At 52.9% G+C, this 18,294-nt stretch overlaps 1 protein-coding gene across 1 annotated transcript; it reads left to right on the top strand.

Annotated features, from left to right (window-relative positions):
- The first annotated feature begins 1,557 nt into the window (after positions 1-1,557).
- Positions 1,558-11,425, top strand: LOC101008646 (TBC1 domain family member 3G-like). The gene is made up of 13 exons (XM_031662510.1): positions 1,558-2,388; positions 2,551-2,633; positions 3,914-3,953; positions 4,442-4,522; positions 4,974-5,081; positions 5,411-5,520; positions 6,771-6,819; positions 7,344-7,464; positions 8,177-8,271; positions 8,656-8,721; positions 9,191-9,290; positions 9,661-9,813; positions 10,791-11,425. Exons 1-13 carry the CDS (start codon positions 2,299-2,301, stop codon positions 11,258-11,260), a joined length of 1,566 nt encoding a protein of 521 aa, XP_031518370.1. The 5' UTR covers positions 1,558-2,298; the 3' UTR covers positions 11,261-11,425.
- Positions 11,426-18,294: the final 6,869 nt, after the last annotated feature.

Genomic DNA, 18,294 nt, shown 5'->3' with positions numbered 1-18,294 from the left:
GTACAGGGGAGCAGGTGTGGAATCAGAGGTCCCTGCATTGGGGGCATCTGGACGCCTATCTTGAGACTTGAGACTCCGTTGGAGTGGCACAGGCTAGCTGAGTCCAGGTCAAGTTCACCCCTTGAAGCTTCATTTTGTCCAAACTCGTTCTGGACCCTGGAATTTGGCATCCCCTAGGCCTGGCAGGAGGACAGATGAACCAGATTTTAGATAACATGTCTGGAATGGTGAGGCCCTACTGTGTGCGGCACTTTCCCCTCAGGATCCTCTAGCTAGAACATTCAAGGGTCATGGTGAAATGCAGTTAAAATATCAGAATTTTAAAAAGATACCATTAGAGACACGAAATGCACCATTAAGTAATAGTAGTAGCATTTGTATTCTGAGATTCAACAGTAGTGGTGACTTCCCTCCATCCTTATGTGTATCCCACCACCCTGGGGCGAGGAGGGCTGAGGGGTTGCGAACACCGTGGATGCTCTGATACTGGTCCTGGGCCTCGGGGTGACAGTGATGAGGAACTGGGTGCACACATGAGTGGGGCAGCCAGGCCACCTGGCCACAGAAGGCACACACACGTGCACAGATTTACCCATGTACAGGTGTGCATGCACACAAACACACACATTGCGAGGCAGGCATGTGGCCGCCTCCAGGCAGCGGAGGACCCTGACTCTGGGCCCTGCTGACAAGGGCAAGGCCCCACTGTGATGCGTGCCATGACCTCAGAATGTCACTGGTGCTTAGCTGTCGCTCTCGGCCTGCCTCTGTGTTTCGGCAGTTACACACAGGCACAGTGACATCAGCTACCTGCACAGTGGTATCTGGGACCAGTTTGTGGACTCAAAGGTTTTTCTACCTGGGAGGCATAACGCGAGCCAACTGATTCATCAGAATCAGGTGAGTGTGACCTGCTCCTGCCTCCCAGGCTGACTTGGGGATGGTGGCTATGCTGTGGTGTTGGCCTCTGGGCAGCTAGAGGTCATCCTGAGCACTCAGGTCCTTGGTTCTACACTGCCAGTGTAGACGGTGTGCTTTTCGTCCTCATGAGGTGGCTTCATAGAGTGAGTGCTGTTCCTAATTGTACCCATTACCGACAGGTGAGACGTCTACCAGGGTCAGAGGCGGTTGCCGTGCAGGTCAGACAGGACCCTGGGTTTTGCTCTCAGCCCACTGCAGTGTAAGCTTGACTGTTAACGGAATTCAGGCCTGAACCCTGTGACCTCCCTGCCCTAGATCCCAAGTCTTCCCAGGTTTCCTATCCCGATGGGGCAGAGCCTGGCCCTGGCAGAGCAACTGGGATGGATCCACTGTGGGTGGGGGCGATAGGAGGTCTCCATTTTGCCCTAAACTGGGTCCTGATGGTGGCAGTGGGCCTCACTGAACACACATGGTCCCTTATCCTGGGGAACCTTCTGCCTTTGGGTAGCTGTGGAAAATGAAGGAGCCCTGGAGGGCTGGCTGGGGGGAGACCATCTTCCCTTCTGTTCAAAGGGGTCCAGGCACTGGGGTTCTCTTTCCGCATGTTTCCTTTGCTCTGTCTGGTCCTCCTCTCGAGGCTGCCTCCTTTTGCTTTGAGTGTTCCCAGGAGGAACTGTCCATCCAGGTATTCTCCGGGACCAAGGACCCACTGTCCTTCCTCAGTGACCCAGGAAAATGAAGCCCCTCCTGTAGGGACAGCTAGAATGGTGGAGTCCACAGTCCCTCCCAAGTGACGGTTTCCACTAGCACAATAGATCATTTTCATCCCCCAAACCGAACACCCTCCTGCTCAACTGGCATTATTCCTAAAGTGGCTTCTCTGTTCAGACTGAAGGGCCACGGGAGCCAAAGTGATGAGTGGAGTAGAACAGAGCAGTCAGGAGAGATCTTGTTCCCTGTAGGAAACTGGGCATCTCTGTGGTCCCTGAGCATCCCAGGAGGCCGATTGTACAGCGACCTCTGGTCGCTGACCTCAGTCTCCCTCCACATCCCTGGAATAGCCCATCATGGGCCCTTCACCCTTGGCAGGTGGACACGATTCAACCTGCTGGGGCAGGTGTGTCCCCATTTCATGGCAATTGGGGACGACGGGATTCTCTGTCCAGGTCCCACTGTCCTCAAGTCCTTGGGATGATGCCCACCCCTGCTTGGGACTGGAGACTCCAGAGACTCATGCAGGTGTGGGACACTAGGTCTGGCGCCTTTTTACCCGGGGGCGGTGGTGGAATGGGGGTTACGCAGCCAGTCAGCATCTGGGAGCCTGGCGGGAATGGTTCAGGTGTTCTCCGAAGCTCTCAAGTACAATGTAACTTTTAGATGATTTTGTCTCACAGGATGGTAATCATAGAGGATGCAGATAGTTTGTGGGCACAGGAGCGAGAGAATATCATCATGAACTATGAGAAGGTACAGGTCGGTCTGCTCCTTGGAGGGAGGCCTCTTCCAGTGCGCCCTGGTCAAAGGGTCCTGGGCTCCCTAGGAGCACAGAGTGGGCACGGGTGGCCACTACCCCCAGGCCCTTGCACCCTTTGCCTTGGACCCCTCACCAAGCCTCCCTCTGGGTTACAGGGACACCGAGCTGGGCTGCTAGAGGACATGGGGCCTGAGCCTGTTGGAATCTACAACAACATTGATCGCTTTGGGATTGTGCAGTGAGTCCTCTGTGCTCCCCTCACCCCTGGCTTTCTGTCTCAGCTCAGGGATGGGTTTGCTTTCAGAAAGGTCTTTCTGAGGCAGGACTGCCTGCTTGGGTCAGAGCCAACCTCCTTTTCAGGAGTCAGAACTCTCCCCAGCTCCCCACAGGGGTCCAGCCAGGTTTGCTGATAGGCCCAGGGTTTGAGGCCCATCCCAGGAAGCGGGTGGGAATGGAGACTGGGCTAGGTCAGGCCCTGGGCTCTCAGTTCTGTCCCAAGTCAGCACAAGAGGAGGCGGAGACTGGCCGAGGTCTGGCATGTCTCTGCCAAACAACTCCAGTGAAATCCAATGGTTGTGGCTACAGGGTGAGGGACGCCTGGCCTAGCCTCAGGGCTGTTGTCCAGCAGGTCTCTGAGGGCCCACCTGCCCCTGTCCTCCCTCATTTCCCTAGAGATACAGCCCTCACTCTCCCCATGGGGAAGGGGGAATGGCGTGGGAACTATGGGAGCGGTGGCCCTAGGAGAATGGGGGAGAGGATGGGCAGGGCCCCGTTATGGGTATTTCTTGGTGAGGCCAGGGAGGCAGCAGGGCTTGTGGCTAGAGACCCTGGGCCTGGTGCTGGGAAAGGACCTGGGGCCACGTAAGAGGAGCCCAGCCAGGAGGCCATCCCTTAGGGTTCATAGGATGGAGAGACAGAGGATCCCGGGGGAGGTAGGGTAGGAGGGAGCTGATGAGCGGTGCCACTTCTGAAACGCAGGGTGTGTGGGTCAGGTGCAGCAAGAGGCAGGTGCTGGGAGTCAGAACCTGCAAGGGCCTTGGGGCTGTCAAGTGGGATGGGCCCCTGGTGCACCAGGAGTACACCGGGCAGGTCTCAGGGCAGGCTCCCTTGACCCCGGTGGGGTGATGCAGTCACTCCCTGAGGGACTCCTGTGAGGGCCCTGTCGCCCACCCTGGGCGGCCCCCATCCCATCTCAGGCCTGACCTTTCTCAGCTCCAGCAGAAAGCACCACCTCCAGTCCAGGACAGGCAGCCCCATTGTGCAGCCTGACCACCCCCCACGCCAGGGGCCCCAGTAACCCCGGCCAGGCTGGCCCCACACTCCTTCTTCTCCCAGGTCCTGCCCCTCCTGGGAGTCAGCCCCACAGGAAGGCCCTTGTCCTCCCTTCCCTGTGTCTTTTCCTGGACTGAGCCCTGAGCTAGATAGGGACAGAGCCTGTCCTTTCTGGGAGTTGGGTCCCAGTCTGGGGGAACTCCAGGCCCTGTGCAGGTCCTCAGTTCTGCCTGGGTTGCCTTACAGTGAGACAGAGCTGCCTCCTGCCACTGCTCGGGAGGCGAAGGTAAGAGCCTGATGCATGGGGAGGGGACTGGACCAGGGATGTGGGGACTGGGCAGGTGGTCGGTGAGGCAGAGGAGGCAGCTGGCCTGGGCGGTGGCGGGTGAGGACAACACGATGTCCCTGGGAGGGGCAGCAGTCCCTGCTGGATCTGACCCCAGGTTGCTGTAACTTTGGCAGCTTGATAAGATTCCAAAGTGAGAACCACAGTTGTGGCTTGGGGGTGGCTGCCCGCCTGTGTCAGGACCCCACCTAGAGGCTGGGACCTGACCTAAGACTGTTGTGTCTGTGGCCTGAGGATGGCACGTCCCGGGGTCCCAAAGCCAGCCCACTGGTGCTCATTTGCTCAAAGGCTCTCAGCCCTTAGGGTCTGCCCTTCCCTGGTTCCCTTCAACTGGGTCCACCAGGGCTCCAGAGCCCAAGACCCAGCATCCACGGGCGGCTCTGGGAAGCCTGGCAGCTCCCCTAACGCCAACATTCCTCATTTGACAGCAAATGTGGCGAGAGATAACACGAAAGAGCAAGTGGATGGAAATGCTGGGACAATGGGAGACATATAAGAACAGTAAAAAGGTAATGTGTGGAGGGAGAGGCCCCGGAACCACTTTCTGCAGAGACAGGGGACAGGCACGCATGGCTGTGGCCTGGCACCGTCAGCCTCTCAGAGGGTGGGTGGCACACTGTCCTCACCCAGAGGACTGCAGGCCTGGTCGGTGGTTTGCCTGCCTATTCGTGCAAGCGTCACCTTGCTGGGAGGGAATCTGAATCTAGGGCTGGGACCACTCGGAGCTCAAGGCTAGGGATGTCCTGGTGACCCAAAGGAAGGAAAAGGTTCAGATCACAGTCCCGACTCTGAGTGTCCATCCACTCTTTCAATCCTGGGAAGGGAGACTGTGTCCCAGCTTAATGTCACCTCTAACGAGGAATCACGGGGCCAAAACCAACCATTTCCAGAATCCTCGGGCTCTGGTCCTCACTGGGGTCGCCCCGTGGCCTGTGACACCAGGTTGTTTTCTGCCCACAGCTGATAGATCGAGTATATAAGGGCATTCCCATGAACATCCGGGCCCAAGTGTGGTCAGTCCTGCTGAACATACAGGAAGTCAAGTCGAAAAACCCCAGAACATACAAGGTACGCTCAGCCGGAGCACAACAAACAGGACAGGCCGTGTCAGGGGCCCAGGTCTCCAGCTGGAGGGAGCATCAAGCCCAGCCTGGGGGGTGGGTGGGATGGTCAGGTGCACATCCTGGGCACGGACGGTGACATAGTCACCACAGACAAACTCGGCTCTGGTGACCCTCCCCGGCTTCAGTAACAAGCCAAAAAGCAGCTTTGTGCACAAGGAAACCTTCCTGCTTTCCTTCCTTCCCGGAGTGCTGACTGTGGGCTGACTGCCATTTGGGGCCGGGAGTCTTCCATCTGTTCTGAGGCTGCTTCCTCCTCTTGGCCCTGCCCTACAGGTCATGAAGGAGAAGGGCAAGAGGTCATCTGAACACATCCACCAGATTGATGTGGACGTGAGCGGGACACTAAGGAATCACATCTTCTTCCGATATCAATACGGAGCCAAGTAAGCCTATGGGAGCCACAGGGTCTCAGCAGAGATGGAGTGAACGAAAGGGATGGGGGCTTCCCCGGAGAAGAGGCCAGGGTCACCCAGGAGGGATGACAGAGCTGCCAAGACCTCCCCTGACCCAGGGAGCAGCTGGCACCATGAACTGAGCACCTGGTTCCAAGCCCTGGGCCAGACTGGAACATGTGGGGCCAGAACCCAGGAGGATCCTGAGGAGACAGAAGGCAGCAAACAAAATCATGCACAATGGTGAAAGGTGCTCTCCCTGACCCACGGGGACCCACGGGGACCCATGGTAGGACCCACGGGAGGGTGGCAGGATGGAGGGCCCATGAGCCTCCCCAGGAAACACTGACAGCAGCAAATGCTGGGTGGACTAGGAGTCCTGGAAACTGTCATCCTGGTCTGCTGGGAAGGTGACATGGCACAGACACTTTGGCAGCCAGTTGGGCAGTGGCTCACAAAGCTCAATGGACTTGAACCGCACGTCCCCAGAGTGTCATAGATATTGAACCCACTGATTTGAAAACTGACATCCACATGAGACCTGCATGCCATGTTCACTGCTTGATTCATCGTCACTCACACACGGAGCCTTCGGGGACAGTCTTCAACATGGGAACGGGGAGAGCAAGGCTGGTCCTCCCTTCAAAAGGAAGACACAGTGAGAAAAGGGAATGAGCCAGTGATGCCCGCACGAACGTGGGTGGATCCTAGATGTATTTTGCTGAGGGAAAGAAGCCAGACTCAATAAGCTACCACAGTAGAATTCCCATTCCTGAGTCATTCTGGAAAAGGCCAAACCATAGGGACTGAGAAGCAGTCTGGGTGGCCGGGGGCTGAGGGATCAGGGAGAGGCCGGGTGCATAGGGGCCACCCTGGAGACTTGGAAGATGAAGGAATTGCTTCAGTAGGGGCTGGAGCAGTGGCCAGGAAACTCTGCACATTGGTTTAGAACCGTGGAGGAACTGTAAGGCCAAAGACTGAGCTGGCATGTGTGCAAACAAAAAAAAAATCATTCAGAGTGAAAAGGATCAGGCAAGTCACTGTACAACTGGGCTATCTGCATGTTACAGATGTGGATTTTACTGAAACATTTCCTCAAAGTCAAAGACCCTGAAGAGCTCACTGCTTATCTGGTGAATCATCTGAACCTGAAATGGGATTTGTTGTTAGGCTTTGTAGACAAACTGAAACTAACGGCATCTGCACAAAACAAACAAAAGCCTCATTTCTCTGTTTCCTAGGCAGCGCAAACTATTCTACATCCTCCTGGCATATTCGGAGCATAACCCGGTGAGTATTCCCCGCAGTGACATTCCCGGGCAGTATTTCCCTATTCACAGGAGTGGGTGTCTGGTGGGGTGTCGCTGCTTCTTTTAAAGTTAGTATTTGTGACCCCCGGGGATATAGGATGTAGGACTCCAGCTCACTGCTGGCATAAACCTCCCAGCAAGGGGGTGGCCTCTAGGGGTCAAGCTGAGACACAAAGGAGTCGGGGCCTGGACTCCTGGTGTCACCTGGGTCTGACCACCACTTCTCAGAACAAGAAATGACGCCCTCCTCCTGGGGCTGCCCCAAAGCTCAGGAGCTTGGCAGCGTCACACGCAGGACGGTGCTATCAGGAGACATTTTGGACAAGGTGCTGAAGTGCCTGATGGACTTGGCTCTTGTCATGAAATGAATTTGCATCCTGAGGAAGCCTCTTCTTCAGAGGAAGCCTCCCCAGTCACCTCTGCCCTCTCCAATGACATGAGTCCTCCCAGGTGACCTCAGTCCTCCCAGGTGATGCCCTTCCACGGTGACTCTGGCTCTTGCAGGGGGCGGGCTACTGCAGGGACCTGAGCCACATCGCAGCCTTGTTCCTCCTTTATCTGTCTGAGGAGGATGCATTCTGGGCACTGGTGCAGCTGCTGGCCAGGGAGAGGCACTCCCTGCAGGGTAGGTGGACAGCTGCCCCTGGGACCTCATGCAGCCAGACCCTAGGATGGCCACCCTGGCCAGGTAATCTTGGATTTCAACCAAGGTACCTTCCTTGTGTCGCCAGCTCCTTGGGAGTCTTTAGGATGTCTTTGCTGAGGGTCCCACAGGAGTCTGCAGCTGACCCCCAAAGCCAAAGTTAGATGTCTTTCATCCCCATCAGCAGAGGGCATCTCATCCTCCCTGTGGCCACCCTCTGTGTCCTGCAGCCACGCCCTCCAGCTCTGATTGTGTGCAACTGACTCTCCCCTCCCTGAGAGTCCTCCTCCCCTCCAGCTGCCCGGGCTCCTGCTGCCCTTGGTGCCCACGAATGGGCTGATTAAGCCCAGGTGGCAGCATCTCCCCAACCCGTGTCCCCTGGCCCGACCCCACTTCCAGGAGATGACCACGAAGCCCAGCACCCACTCTGTCCTGGCCGCCATGTGGTGGCCTCAAAGTCAGGCTTACCCTTTTTGCACTCTGGTCCAGGAGGCCTCCAGGGGAACCTCCAGCCAGGCTCCAGGGAATGTACCTGCCCCATCTCCCCAGGGCAAAGGCCACCTGGTGGGGTCACCAGATGGGAGGGTGGGAGGCCTTGGGTTTGGGGGCCTCTGCAGCTGCCCAGCTCTTCCAGCTGATGGCTCCACATCTTGGGGGAAGGCTCTGATTTCATGATGGGCTGGGGGCTTCTCAGGATTCCACAGCTCAAATGGCGGAATAGTCCAGGGGCTCCAAGACCATCTGGAGCATGTGGTCCCCACGTCACAACCCAAGACCATGTGGCGTCTGGTGAGTTTATGGTCCCCTCGGTTCTTCCCCAGAGGCCTTGCCTCCCATGGGGATGGAGGAACAGGGGCTGGAGCCCCTCGTGGGGTTGGTGACTGGCTGAGTCTAGCCAGCTCCTGACCTGGGACATCGGGCTCTCCATGGGCTGGGAGTTGGATTCCTTTCCTGCCCTGGAGGAGACAGAGGCACAAGGATGGGGGCCCAGCTCCCGCAGAGCAGGGCAAACGGCAGTGTGTCCACCGGGAGTGTGGGAAGGGGCCGGTGTTGTGGGGAGCCCTGGACACCGCCCAGTGTTCTGCACTAGGGGAAGGGTCTTCAGAGGCCCTGCAAGAGGGCAGTTTTTAGGGCAGCCCAGGGGGCCCTGAGCACCTCTGTTCCTCCCATCAGGACAAGGAAGGTCTTTGCGCGCAGGATTCCTCCTTAGGCTGGCTTCTCCAGATGTTGAATGATGGAGTAAGAAGGCACAGGGAGACCCTGGCTCAGAGACCCTCCTTGCCCTGCAGTGCCCTGCTTCCCCAGCCCGGGGATCTGGCTCACCCACAGCCCACAGGAGGCTCAGCCCACATGGGGGTCCCCACAGGACACCCACACAAAACCCTCTGCCCAAGAGGGGTCATCCCAGGGCAATGACTGGGGCTCAGGACCAGCCTTATAGGCAGACTGGGCCAGGACCCGACTTGGGAGGGCTCAGGGAAGCCTCAAGCCCTGGGCAAGCCCCTTTCTCCAGGAGCCACAAACCCACTCCAGTGAGTGTCCCCATGAGGAGCTGCGGGACCTTGTCTGACCCAGCGTCCTGCAGGGCTCAGGAAACCCTCATGGGGAAGGTCACTGACTCTGGGGACTGAAGCCCCAGTGGGCTCAGCTTGAGCCACCAGCCCCAGCCTGGAAGGGCTACAGTCTCCCACACCTGCTATCCCCACAGATCTCTCTTGGGCTCATCCTGCGCCTGTGGGATGTGTATTTGCTGGAAGGAGAACAGGTGTTGATGCCGATAACAAGCATTGCCTTTAAAGTTAAGAGGAGTAAGTCTACGTGTGCCCAGTGGGGCTTGGGGAGCCCTGGGGTCAGACGCCGACTTACCCGAGGGCGGCTTCCTCACACTGTCCTCATGATCCTCTGTTCTGGCCCAGAGGGAGGTCTGGCCAGGTGGGCTGGGCAAGGCACAGTGACGCCAAGTCCATCCCCCACAGGGCCCAGATTAAAGTTAGGAGTGTCGTGAGCACTTCCCTGCCCAGGTCGCCCTCCAGCCACAGCCTCCTGTGCACATCAGGGCCCCTGGGGTGGTCACAAAAGGATCTTGCACTGCCCAGTGGGAGACAGAAGTGGCCACGGGGTATCAGCTGTGCCCCCTCCCAGGGAACTCTCCTGGCCTGATGTCCACCCTGTCCCTAGAGCGCCTCATGAAGACATCCAGGTCTGGCCTGTGGGCACGGTTTCGGAACCAGTTCTTTCACACCTGGAAGTTGGATGATGACTCTGTGCTCAAGCATCTTAGGGCCTCTACGAAGAAACTAACAAGGAAGCAAGGGGACCTGCCACCCCCAGGTGGGCTCCAGTGCCATGTCCCCTCCCATGTCACCCTCTGGGGCAGTCAATAGTGAGGGAGTGCCTGAGACCCGCAACCCTACTACCTGGGCCTTCCTCTTCACCTTTCCTTCCTACTCTTCCTCCTGGACTCTAAGAAAGTACAGGAGGCCACCGGTCCTCAGGGCAGGCGCTCAGTGCGTGTGTACTGGATGTGATGTGCACGCAGGAGTAGGATGTGGGCATGACCCTCCAACAAGCCCCCTCCCACATTCCACAGTGTCTCTGTCTCCCCATCACAGGGCCATCAAGGACACTAAAGGAGCCAGACCGATTTGTGGGAAACCCCGCCCCTCCCTGCAAGCACCCACAGCCTCAGAGAGCAGCAGAGGCCCCTCACTCCTGCACGCTCCTCCAAGGTTGCCAGGACAACCAGCCTTGAGCCAGGGAGACAAGGGAATCGGGTGTCCCTGACCCCAGAGCATTCAGGGAGAGGGCACAGGCAGCACCCCAGGCGAGAGCCAGAGCCAAGAATTCAGACAGATGTGGGAACGGTCAGTCCTGGCATGGACTGGGCAGCCCAGGAAGGCAGAGGGTGACCCACGTCCAGGTCCAATCACCCACTGTGGAGACGGGTCCTCATGTGAGGTGACAAGGGGCTGGGTGACATCCAAGGCCCCTCCCACCTGAGTTCTCACTGGGGGCTGTATCCCTGGCCCAACAGACCTGGGATGAGGGTGTGTCATAGGAAGCCCCCAGCCAGTCTGAACCCTGGGGACAGTCCCAGGAGCTACCTGTCATGCCCTGACAGCTTCCCATGCCAGCTGGCACACACCCCTCCCTCTGGGATCAGCAGACTACAGGCTTGTCCTCAGTGTCAGACCACGGGGGCCACACAGAGACCCTGAGGACTCCAGAGACCCAGGCACGTAGGACCCGGCCTGGAAAGGCCTGCATGGGCTCACTGGAGACGCTGACCACGTCTGTTTTCCTTTCAGCCAAACCTGAGCAAGGGTCCTCAGCAGCCAGGCCTGTGCAGGCTTCACGTGGCAGGAAGACCCTCTGCAAGGGGGACAGGCAGGCCCCTCCAGGCCCACCAGCCTGGTTCCAGTGGCCCATTTGGTCAGCTTCCCCGCCATGGGCACCTCGTTCTTCTACACCCTGTCCCGGTGGGGCTGTTCGGGAAGACACCTACCCTGTGGGCACTCAGGGTGTGCCCAGCCCGGCCCCAGCTCAGGGAAGACCTCAGGGGTCCTGGAGATTCCTGGAGTGGAACTTGATGCCCCGGCTCCCAATGGACCTGGATGTAGGGGGCCCTTGGTTCCCCCATTATGATTTCGAACAGAGCTGCTGGGTTTGTGTCCCCTCTGAAAGTGTCCTGGACAGCCCCGGGACTGTGGGACAGGGCCAGCTCGGGAAGCCAGTGAGGACCCTGACACCAGGCCCTGCCCAGGCCCATCAGGACTGAGAGAGGTCGGGAGACATCCCACTGCAACAGGTCACCCTATCTACAGACAAGAGCCTTGCACCCAATTTCTACAATGGTATCATATCCCAGGAGGACCAGCTGGCCACCTGTTGGCAGGTGGAACACCCTGTGGAGGGGGTGAGATTGGCTTTCACTGCACTGAGCCACAATGTGGACATGGACTTCCAGCCAGCCCTGCACTGCACCCAGCACTGATTCCAACCAGGACACCCCCTTCACAGCTAGTGACGAGCAGCAGCGCGCTCCCACCTCAGGGCCTTGCCTCTGCTCCTCTACTTGGAAAGTTCTCAGTTCCCTCCAGGCTTCTAGAAGCATCTGGGGCAGGGCTCATGGCTGGATAACTTCCCGAGGCTTAACAACCCAAGAAAGCTTCACATCCTCGTTTTATTTTTTGTTAAACTTATGAAAATTTATTAAGAAAGTGTGCAGCTCGAAAGACCTTCACAGATGGAACACACCAGCCCCCAGATCACAAAGCCAACCATGTCCAGCCCCTCCCAGCACCCCCAGCCCCACGACCAGCGTTCTGAATTCTGACGACACTGTGAGCCTGCCTTTGTACTTCACACTCATGGAAGGATAACAACATTCATGTTTTAAAATAAATGTTTCCTGTTGAAATTATTTTAGATATAAAGATTGAAAAGGCACTACAGTGGCCTCCTACACCTTCCATCCAGCTGCCCCTAATAATGACGTTTTGCAGGTCCATGGCACATAACAAATTTAGACTGGGTGTGGTGGCTCACACCTGTAATCCCAGCAATTTGAGAGGTTGAGGCGGGAGGTTCAGGTTCACTTGAGTCTAGAAGTCTGGGACCAGCCTGGGAAACACAGGTGGACCCTGTCTCTAGAGAAAAGTCAAAGAAATTAGCCAGGCATGGTGGCGTGTGCCTATGGTCCCACCTAGTCAGGAGGCTGAGGCAGGATTGCTGGAGCCCATGAGTTCCAGGAAGCAGTGAGCCATGACTGCATCACTGCACTCCAGCCTGCGTGACAGAGTGAGACTTTATCTGTTAAAAAAAAAAAATAAGAAATTTAACATGAGTACAATCCTATTAACTAAATAATAATGTGAACTATTATCTAAGGTTATTAAGGCTGGAATTATCCCATTTTTGCCTAACTTCTCATACCTGTCCCAAGATCCCACTTCAGACTCACCCTCTGCCTTCAGCTCATGTCACCTCAGCTTCCTCCAGATGGTCCAGCAAACACACACCTGGGCTGAATGGTAGAGCTGATTGCTCGTACACAAGGGGAGACCTGTGGGCAGGGGTTTTCAAACTTATACAGCAAATGAGTTTTCCATGGTGTTCTGGAGATCACCTTTTGAGAAACACTTTGACAGTGAATCCAGGCCCCAGTATCCATCAGCTGCTCTAGTGAATTTTGTGGAAGCTCAGTGAATACCTGCTCTGCAGGGTGCATGTGAAAGGGGTGAGGATGTGTAAGCGGCAGATAAAGAAGACAGGACACAGGGGGTCTGTCTGAGCTCTATCCTCTGCCTTCAGCACTGACGGATCAAATCCAACTCTGATGGAATGGTGGTCACATTCTGGGCCAGCCCTGGGCTCTGAGGATCTCACAGTGAGTGACACAGAGCCAGGCCTTGCCCTTGGGGGAGCTCTCCAGCGTACACCTCCCTCTACCCTCCCAGTGCCCTGCAAAGCAGGCGTCAATGTCATTGTTAATGCACAGAGGAGGAACCTGATGGTTAGACAGGTTGATGGGTTTTCCAGTGTCACATGGCTTCTGATCTAGTTGGCAAGGACTGCAGAGTAATGTCAGGCCCAGGGCCTGGTGCCTCCTGGTGATGTCACCACAGAGCAAACACGAGTTTGCTGGCTGGGTGGATTCTTGTCAACAGAAAGATACATGGATTAAAGGCAAATAGGAGCGAGATCCCTGGCATGGAAACAGGAAGAAGTCTGGCTGCTGGCTCTGTTTGGGAGTTTGTTTATTTATTCTATAAAACAGTTTTACTGATAGTAGTTCTCATACCATACAACTCACCCATTTAAAGTGGACACAATCTAGTGCTTTTTGCTCCATTCACAGAGCTGTGTGACCATCATCATGAGGAATTTTAGAACATTTTCATCACCCAGAAAAGAAATGCTGTGCCCCTTAGGCAGTCTCTCTCCCATGCCCGCCCTCTTCTTTTTAGTCCTAGGCAACCACTAATCTACTTTATGGTTTGCCTGTTCTGGACATTTCATACAAAGCAAATCATATAATATAAGGTGTTTTTTGACAGGCTTCTTTTACTTAAGCATAATGTTTTCAAGGTTCATCCATGTTGTAACATGAATCAGTACTTCTTTCTTTTCATCACCAAATAATATTCCATTGTATGCATATAACACTTTTTTTATATTCATTAGTTAATAGACATTTAGTCTGTTTCCACTTTTTGGCTATTTTGAATAATGCTCTTCTGAACATTTCTGTGGACATATGTTCCGTTTCTCTTGGGTGTATACGTAGGAGTGGAATTGCTGGTCATGTCGTAACTCTGTGTTTCACCTTTGGAGGAACTGCCGGACTATTTTCCAAAGTGACTGCACCATTTGATATTCCCACCAGCAGGGCAGGAAGGTCTCAATTCCTCTCACCCTCACCAACCCTTGTTTTATTTCTTTCCCAGTTAATCCTTTTATTTCACTTAAAACATTTTAATTTTAGATTGGGGGTACATTCACAGGTTTGTTACAAGGGTACATTGTGTGATGCTGGGGTTTGGGTTTCTATTGATCCCATCACCAGATAGTGAACATAGTACCCAATAGAAAGTTTCTCAGCCCTTGCCCCGCCACCCTCCTTTTGGAGTCCCCGGTGTCTATTGCTCCCATCATTGTGTCTGACCAACATTTGTTATCTGTTGCTCTGACTGCAACCATCCTAGTGAGTGTGGAGTGGTATCTCACTGTGGTTTTGATTTGCATTTTCCTGATGACAATGATATTTAGCATCTTCTGATGTGCTTATTGGAAATTTGTATATGTTTTCTGAAGAAATGTCTATTCAAGTCCTTTGTCCAATTCTAACTGGGTATTTGTTGTTTTATTGTTGACTATAAGAATTCTGTATATATTCTAGTGGGGTGTCTTATTTTAATCTTTTTGAAATTACTGTTTTCTCAGTCATACACTCTCTAGAGCAGCAGTATGTTTGAATCTAAAGAACACACATAGGTGAGTTTATCAGGAGGTAAAAGTGCTTGCAAACTGGTACGACATTGTTACATTAAGTCTGTAGATTGCTTTTGGTAATAAGGACATTTTAATAATAGTAATTCTTCAAATCCATGAACGTGGGATATCTTTCCATTTATCTGTACCCTCTTTAATTTCTTTTATTAGTGTTTTATATGTTTCAATAATTCTGTATCTTGATTGTAGTGGTGGTTACACACATCTACATATGTGATACACATACCAAATGCTGATTTTGACATGATACCCTGATAATGTGAGATGTGACTATTGGGGGAAACTGGGTGAAGATATTCAGTTCTCAAGATCCACATTGGGCCTGATCCAGCCCCTGTACAGGCTCTCAGATGGTGTATAATTCTACTTCCTGTAAAAGAGACAGACAGAGGGACCAGGCCCTGGGAAGAAGGGTGGGTTTGGCCCTGAAAAGGGGATTGGTGAGAGTAGGAGGGAGGGGACCCAGAAGGTGTGCTCTGTTTTATTAGACACCTTTGTTTGTTTCCATATCTTGCCCACTGTCTACAGACTTATAATGAGTAACTAAATGAATGACATCAAAAGCTGAGCCCTTGGTGTAAAACAGGCACTTTTCTTCAGTTTCAAAGTGCCAAAACCCATCCAATTGCCTCTGGACCCTGGTCCTCTGGAAGCTGGAAGGAGGATAATCATGCTTTTCCTAGAAGCTCCAGGCAAGTTGCCAGTGTTTTGGGCATTTCATCCCTGCAGCCCTTGCCTGGGCTGGACCTGCTGCCCCAGGTACGTGTAGCCCTGGTACTAACCCCAGGTACTGTACCCCAGGTACAAGTTAGCCCTGAAGCTTCCTGATGCAAGCCACTGAACGCTCAACTCAAAATGGCTTGAGCAATAATGAAAAGTATCCTTTCACATAAGAAGAATTCTGGAGGTCAGGCAGTTCCAGCGTTGGTTCATTTCCCAGCAAAATTTGGTCATCAAGTACTCAAGTTCTTTCTACCTCGTCTTCAGTGGATTGGCTATCCAGCTTTTCATATTTGCCAATCTGATACATAAAAATGGTATGTAATAAACAAGATATGTAAAAAATGGCATGTGATAATGTAAAAAATGGCATGTGATAAACAAGACACAAGTTTATTGACAGTCTGGAGTAGTCACTAGTAGGCAGGGTTCTGAGAAAATACTCAGACTCTTCTTGCCCCAGAAAGTGTATCCAGCAAATCAACTCCTGGGGTCTCCAAACAGACTAGATTAAAAATGGAAAATAGCAAAGGATCTTGGCAGAGAATTCTGTCTGACTTAGTCAGATACAAGATTTTTTTTTTTTAAGTTCTTGTCTGGTTTCCTAAAACAAATTCTGATAAACACCCCTAAGAATCCAAAGTCAATTGAACACAGAAAGTTTAAGGCAAAGGAATTTCCCTACGTCCTGCCAGGAAGAGGAATGTTTACAATCTCTGCACATGGCCTAACACAGCTACCCTAAGAACAGGCTTTCCTTGTTTCAATTTCCATTAAAAGAGGAGCATAAGTACTTATTTATTTATTTATTTATTGAGACAGAGTCTTGCTCTGTTGCTCAGGCTAGATCTTCGGTCATTGAAGCCTCTGCCTCCCGGGCTCAAGTGATTCTCATATCTCAGCCTCCAAGTAGCTGGGATTACAGGTGAACACCACCATGACCGGCTAATGTTTGTATTTTTAGTAGAGATGGGGCCTCACTACGTTGGCCAGGTTGGTCTTGAACTCCTAGCCTTAAGGGATCTGCCCACCTCGGCCTCCCAAAGTGCTCACGCCTGTAATCCCAGTCTCTACTAAAAATACAAAAATTAGCCAGGTATGGTGGCATGTGCCTGTAGTCCCAGCTACTCGGGAGGCTGAGGCAGGAGAATCGCTTGAACCCGGTAGATGGAGGTTGTAGTGAGCTGAGATGGCGCCACTGCACTCCAGCCTGGGTGATACAAGACCCTGTCTCAAAAAAAAAATAAATAAATAAAAATTATTTTATATTTGAGAGGGTCCCAGTTTAAATGCCATTTACTACCCACAGTCTTTAAATTTCCTTCCTTCTTTCCTTTTTTTCTTCTTCCCCGGTAACAAGCTGAGAGATTTAAGTTTCTTGACAAAGAAAATTATTAGGATTTTTTTTTCTTTTTCTTTTTTTTTTTTTTTTTTTTTTTTTTTTGGTGTGTTAACGTTGAGGGTGAAATGAGTGGATGAATGGTAGTGGAATTATCCAAAATCAGTAGTTGCATCAGACAAGCCACTGAAAAATAAGAGGAATCTATCACTTGCTGGTTCCTTGTGTGTTATGGATCCAGTAACTTTTGGCTATATTTCAATACAGGAAATGGGAAGAACTCTAAGGCATTCCCCAGATGTTCTATAAAACGTGCCCATTAAAACATACGACACCGGCTTTTCCAGTTGTGGTGCTGCATGCTGAGGATCTCTTATCTACGCCCATAGCCATGCAGTCCAAGGGCCTGCTGCAGTCCGTGCAGGTCTTTGGATGGAAGAGGATGGCCACAGCCATGGCGGGCTGCAAATGTGGCAATGGCCTCATCGAAGTGAATAGGCAGCCCCTAGAGACGATGGAACCGTGCATGCTGCGGTACAAGCTGCTGGAACCAGTTCTGCTACTGGGCAAGGAGTGATTTGCTGGTGTGGACATCCACATCCTAGTGAAGGGTGATGGCCACATGGCCAAGTTTTTTTTTTTTTTTTTTTTTTTGAGATGGAGTCTCATTCTGTCACCCAGGCTGGAGTGCAGTGGCACGATCTCGGCTCACTGCAATCTCCGCCTCCTGGGTTCAAGTGATTCCCCTGCCTCAGCGTCCTGAGTAGCTGGGACTACAGGCGCGCATCACCATACCTGGATAATTTTTTGTATTTTAGTAGAGACGGGGTTTCACCATGTTGGCCAGGATGGTCTTGATCTCCTGACCTTGTGATCCACTCGCCTCAGCCTTCCAAAGTGCTGGGATTATGGGCGTGACATGACCCAGATTTATGCTATCTCTCAGTCCATCTCCAAAGCCCTGGTGGCCTGTTACCAGAAATACATGGAAATGGCTTCCAAGAAGGTTAAAGATGTCCTCATCCAGTATGACAGGACCCTGCTGGTGGCTGACACCTGTCATTGCAAATCCAGAAAGTTTGGAGGCCCTGGTGCTTGTGCTACCAAAAAGCCCATCACGAATATCAGGGTCCACCTGTGTAATAAACAATGTTTGGATATATATATACACACACATATATATATATATATGGCTTACGGATCACCTGACCTCAAGTGATCCGTCCGCCTAGGCCCTCCCAAAGTGCTGGGATTATAGGCATGAGCCACCGTGCCCAGCCCGTTCAACTTTTATTTTAAGTTTCAGGGTACCTGTACAGAATGTGCAGGTTTGTTAACTAGGTAAACGTGTGCCACTGTGGTTCGCTGCACAGATCAACTCGTCATCTTGGTATCAAGCCCAGTACCTGTTAGCTAATCTTCCTGATGCTCTCCCTCCACCACCAGGCCCCGGTGTGTGTTGTTTCTCCCCTTGTGTCCATGTGTTCTCATCATTCAGCTCCTACTTATAAGTGAGAACATGTGGTATTTGGTTTTCTGCTCCTGCATTAGTTTGTTGAGGATAATGGCTTCCAGTTCCATCCATGTTTCTGCAAAGGACATGATCTCATGCCTTTTTATGACTGCAGGGGTATTACTTAAATATGCATAAAATGCTCATGGGGAGCAGAGGAGAGGTGACCTCGGGTTGCATACTGAGTGGATGGGAACATCCTTATCTCAGATAAGCATACTCAGAC

The sequence above is a fragment of the Papio anubis genome, unplaced genomic scaffold (genome assembly GCF_008728515.1).
Source record: "Papio anubis isolate 15944 unplaced genomic scaffold, Panubis1.0 scaffold707, whole genome shotgun sequence".
Lineage (NCBI taxonomy): Eukaryota > Metazoa > Chordata > Mammalia > Primates > Cercopithecidae > Papio > Papio anubis.
Note: the sequence above shows the minus strand (reverse complement) of the source record. Positions and strands in the feature narration are given on the sequence as shown.

What these genes read in the sequence shown, in the direction of transcription:
- LOC101008646 (XM_031662510.1), top strand. Translation starts at nt 2,299, where the DNA reads ATGATTTTGTCTCACAGGATGGTAATCATAGAGGATGCAGATAGTTTG. An exon ending in CCACTGCTCGGGAGGCGAAG is followed by an intron (nt 3,954 to 4,441) that starts GTAAGAGCCTGA and finishes CTCATTTGACAG; the next exon opens with CAAATGTGGCGAGAGATAAC. An exon ending in CGATATCAATACGGAGCCAA is followed by an intron (nt 5,521 to 6,770) that starts GTAAGCCTATGG and finishes TCTGTTTCCTAG; the next exon opens with GCAGCGCAAACTATTCTACA.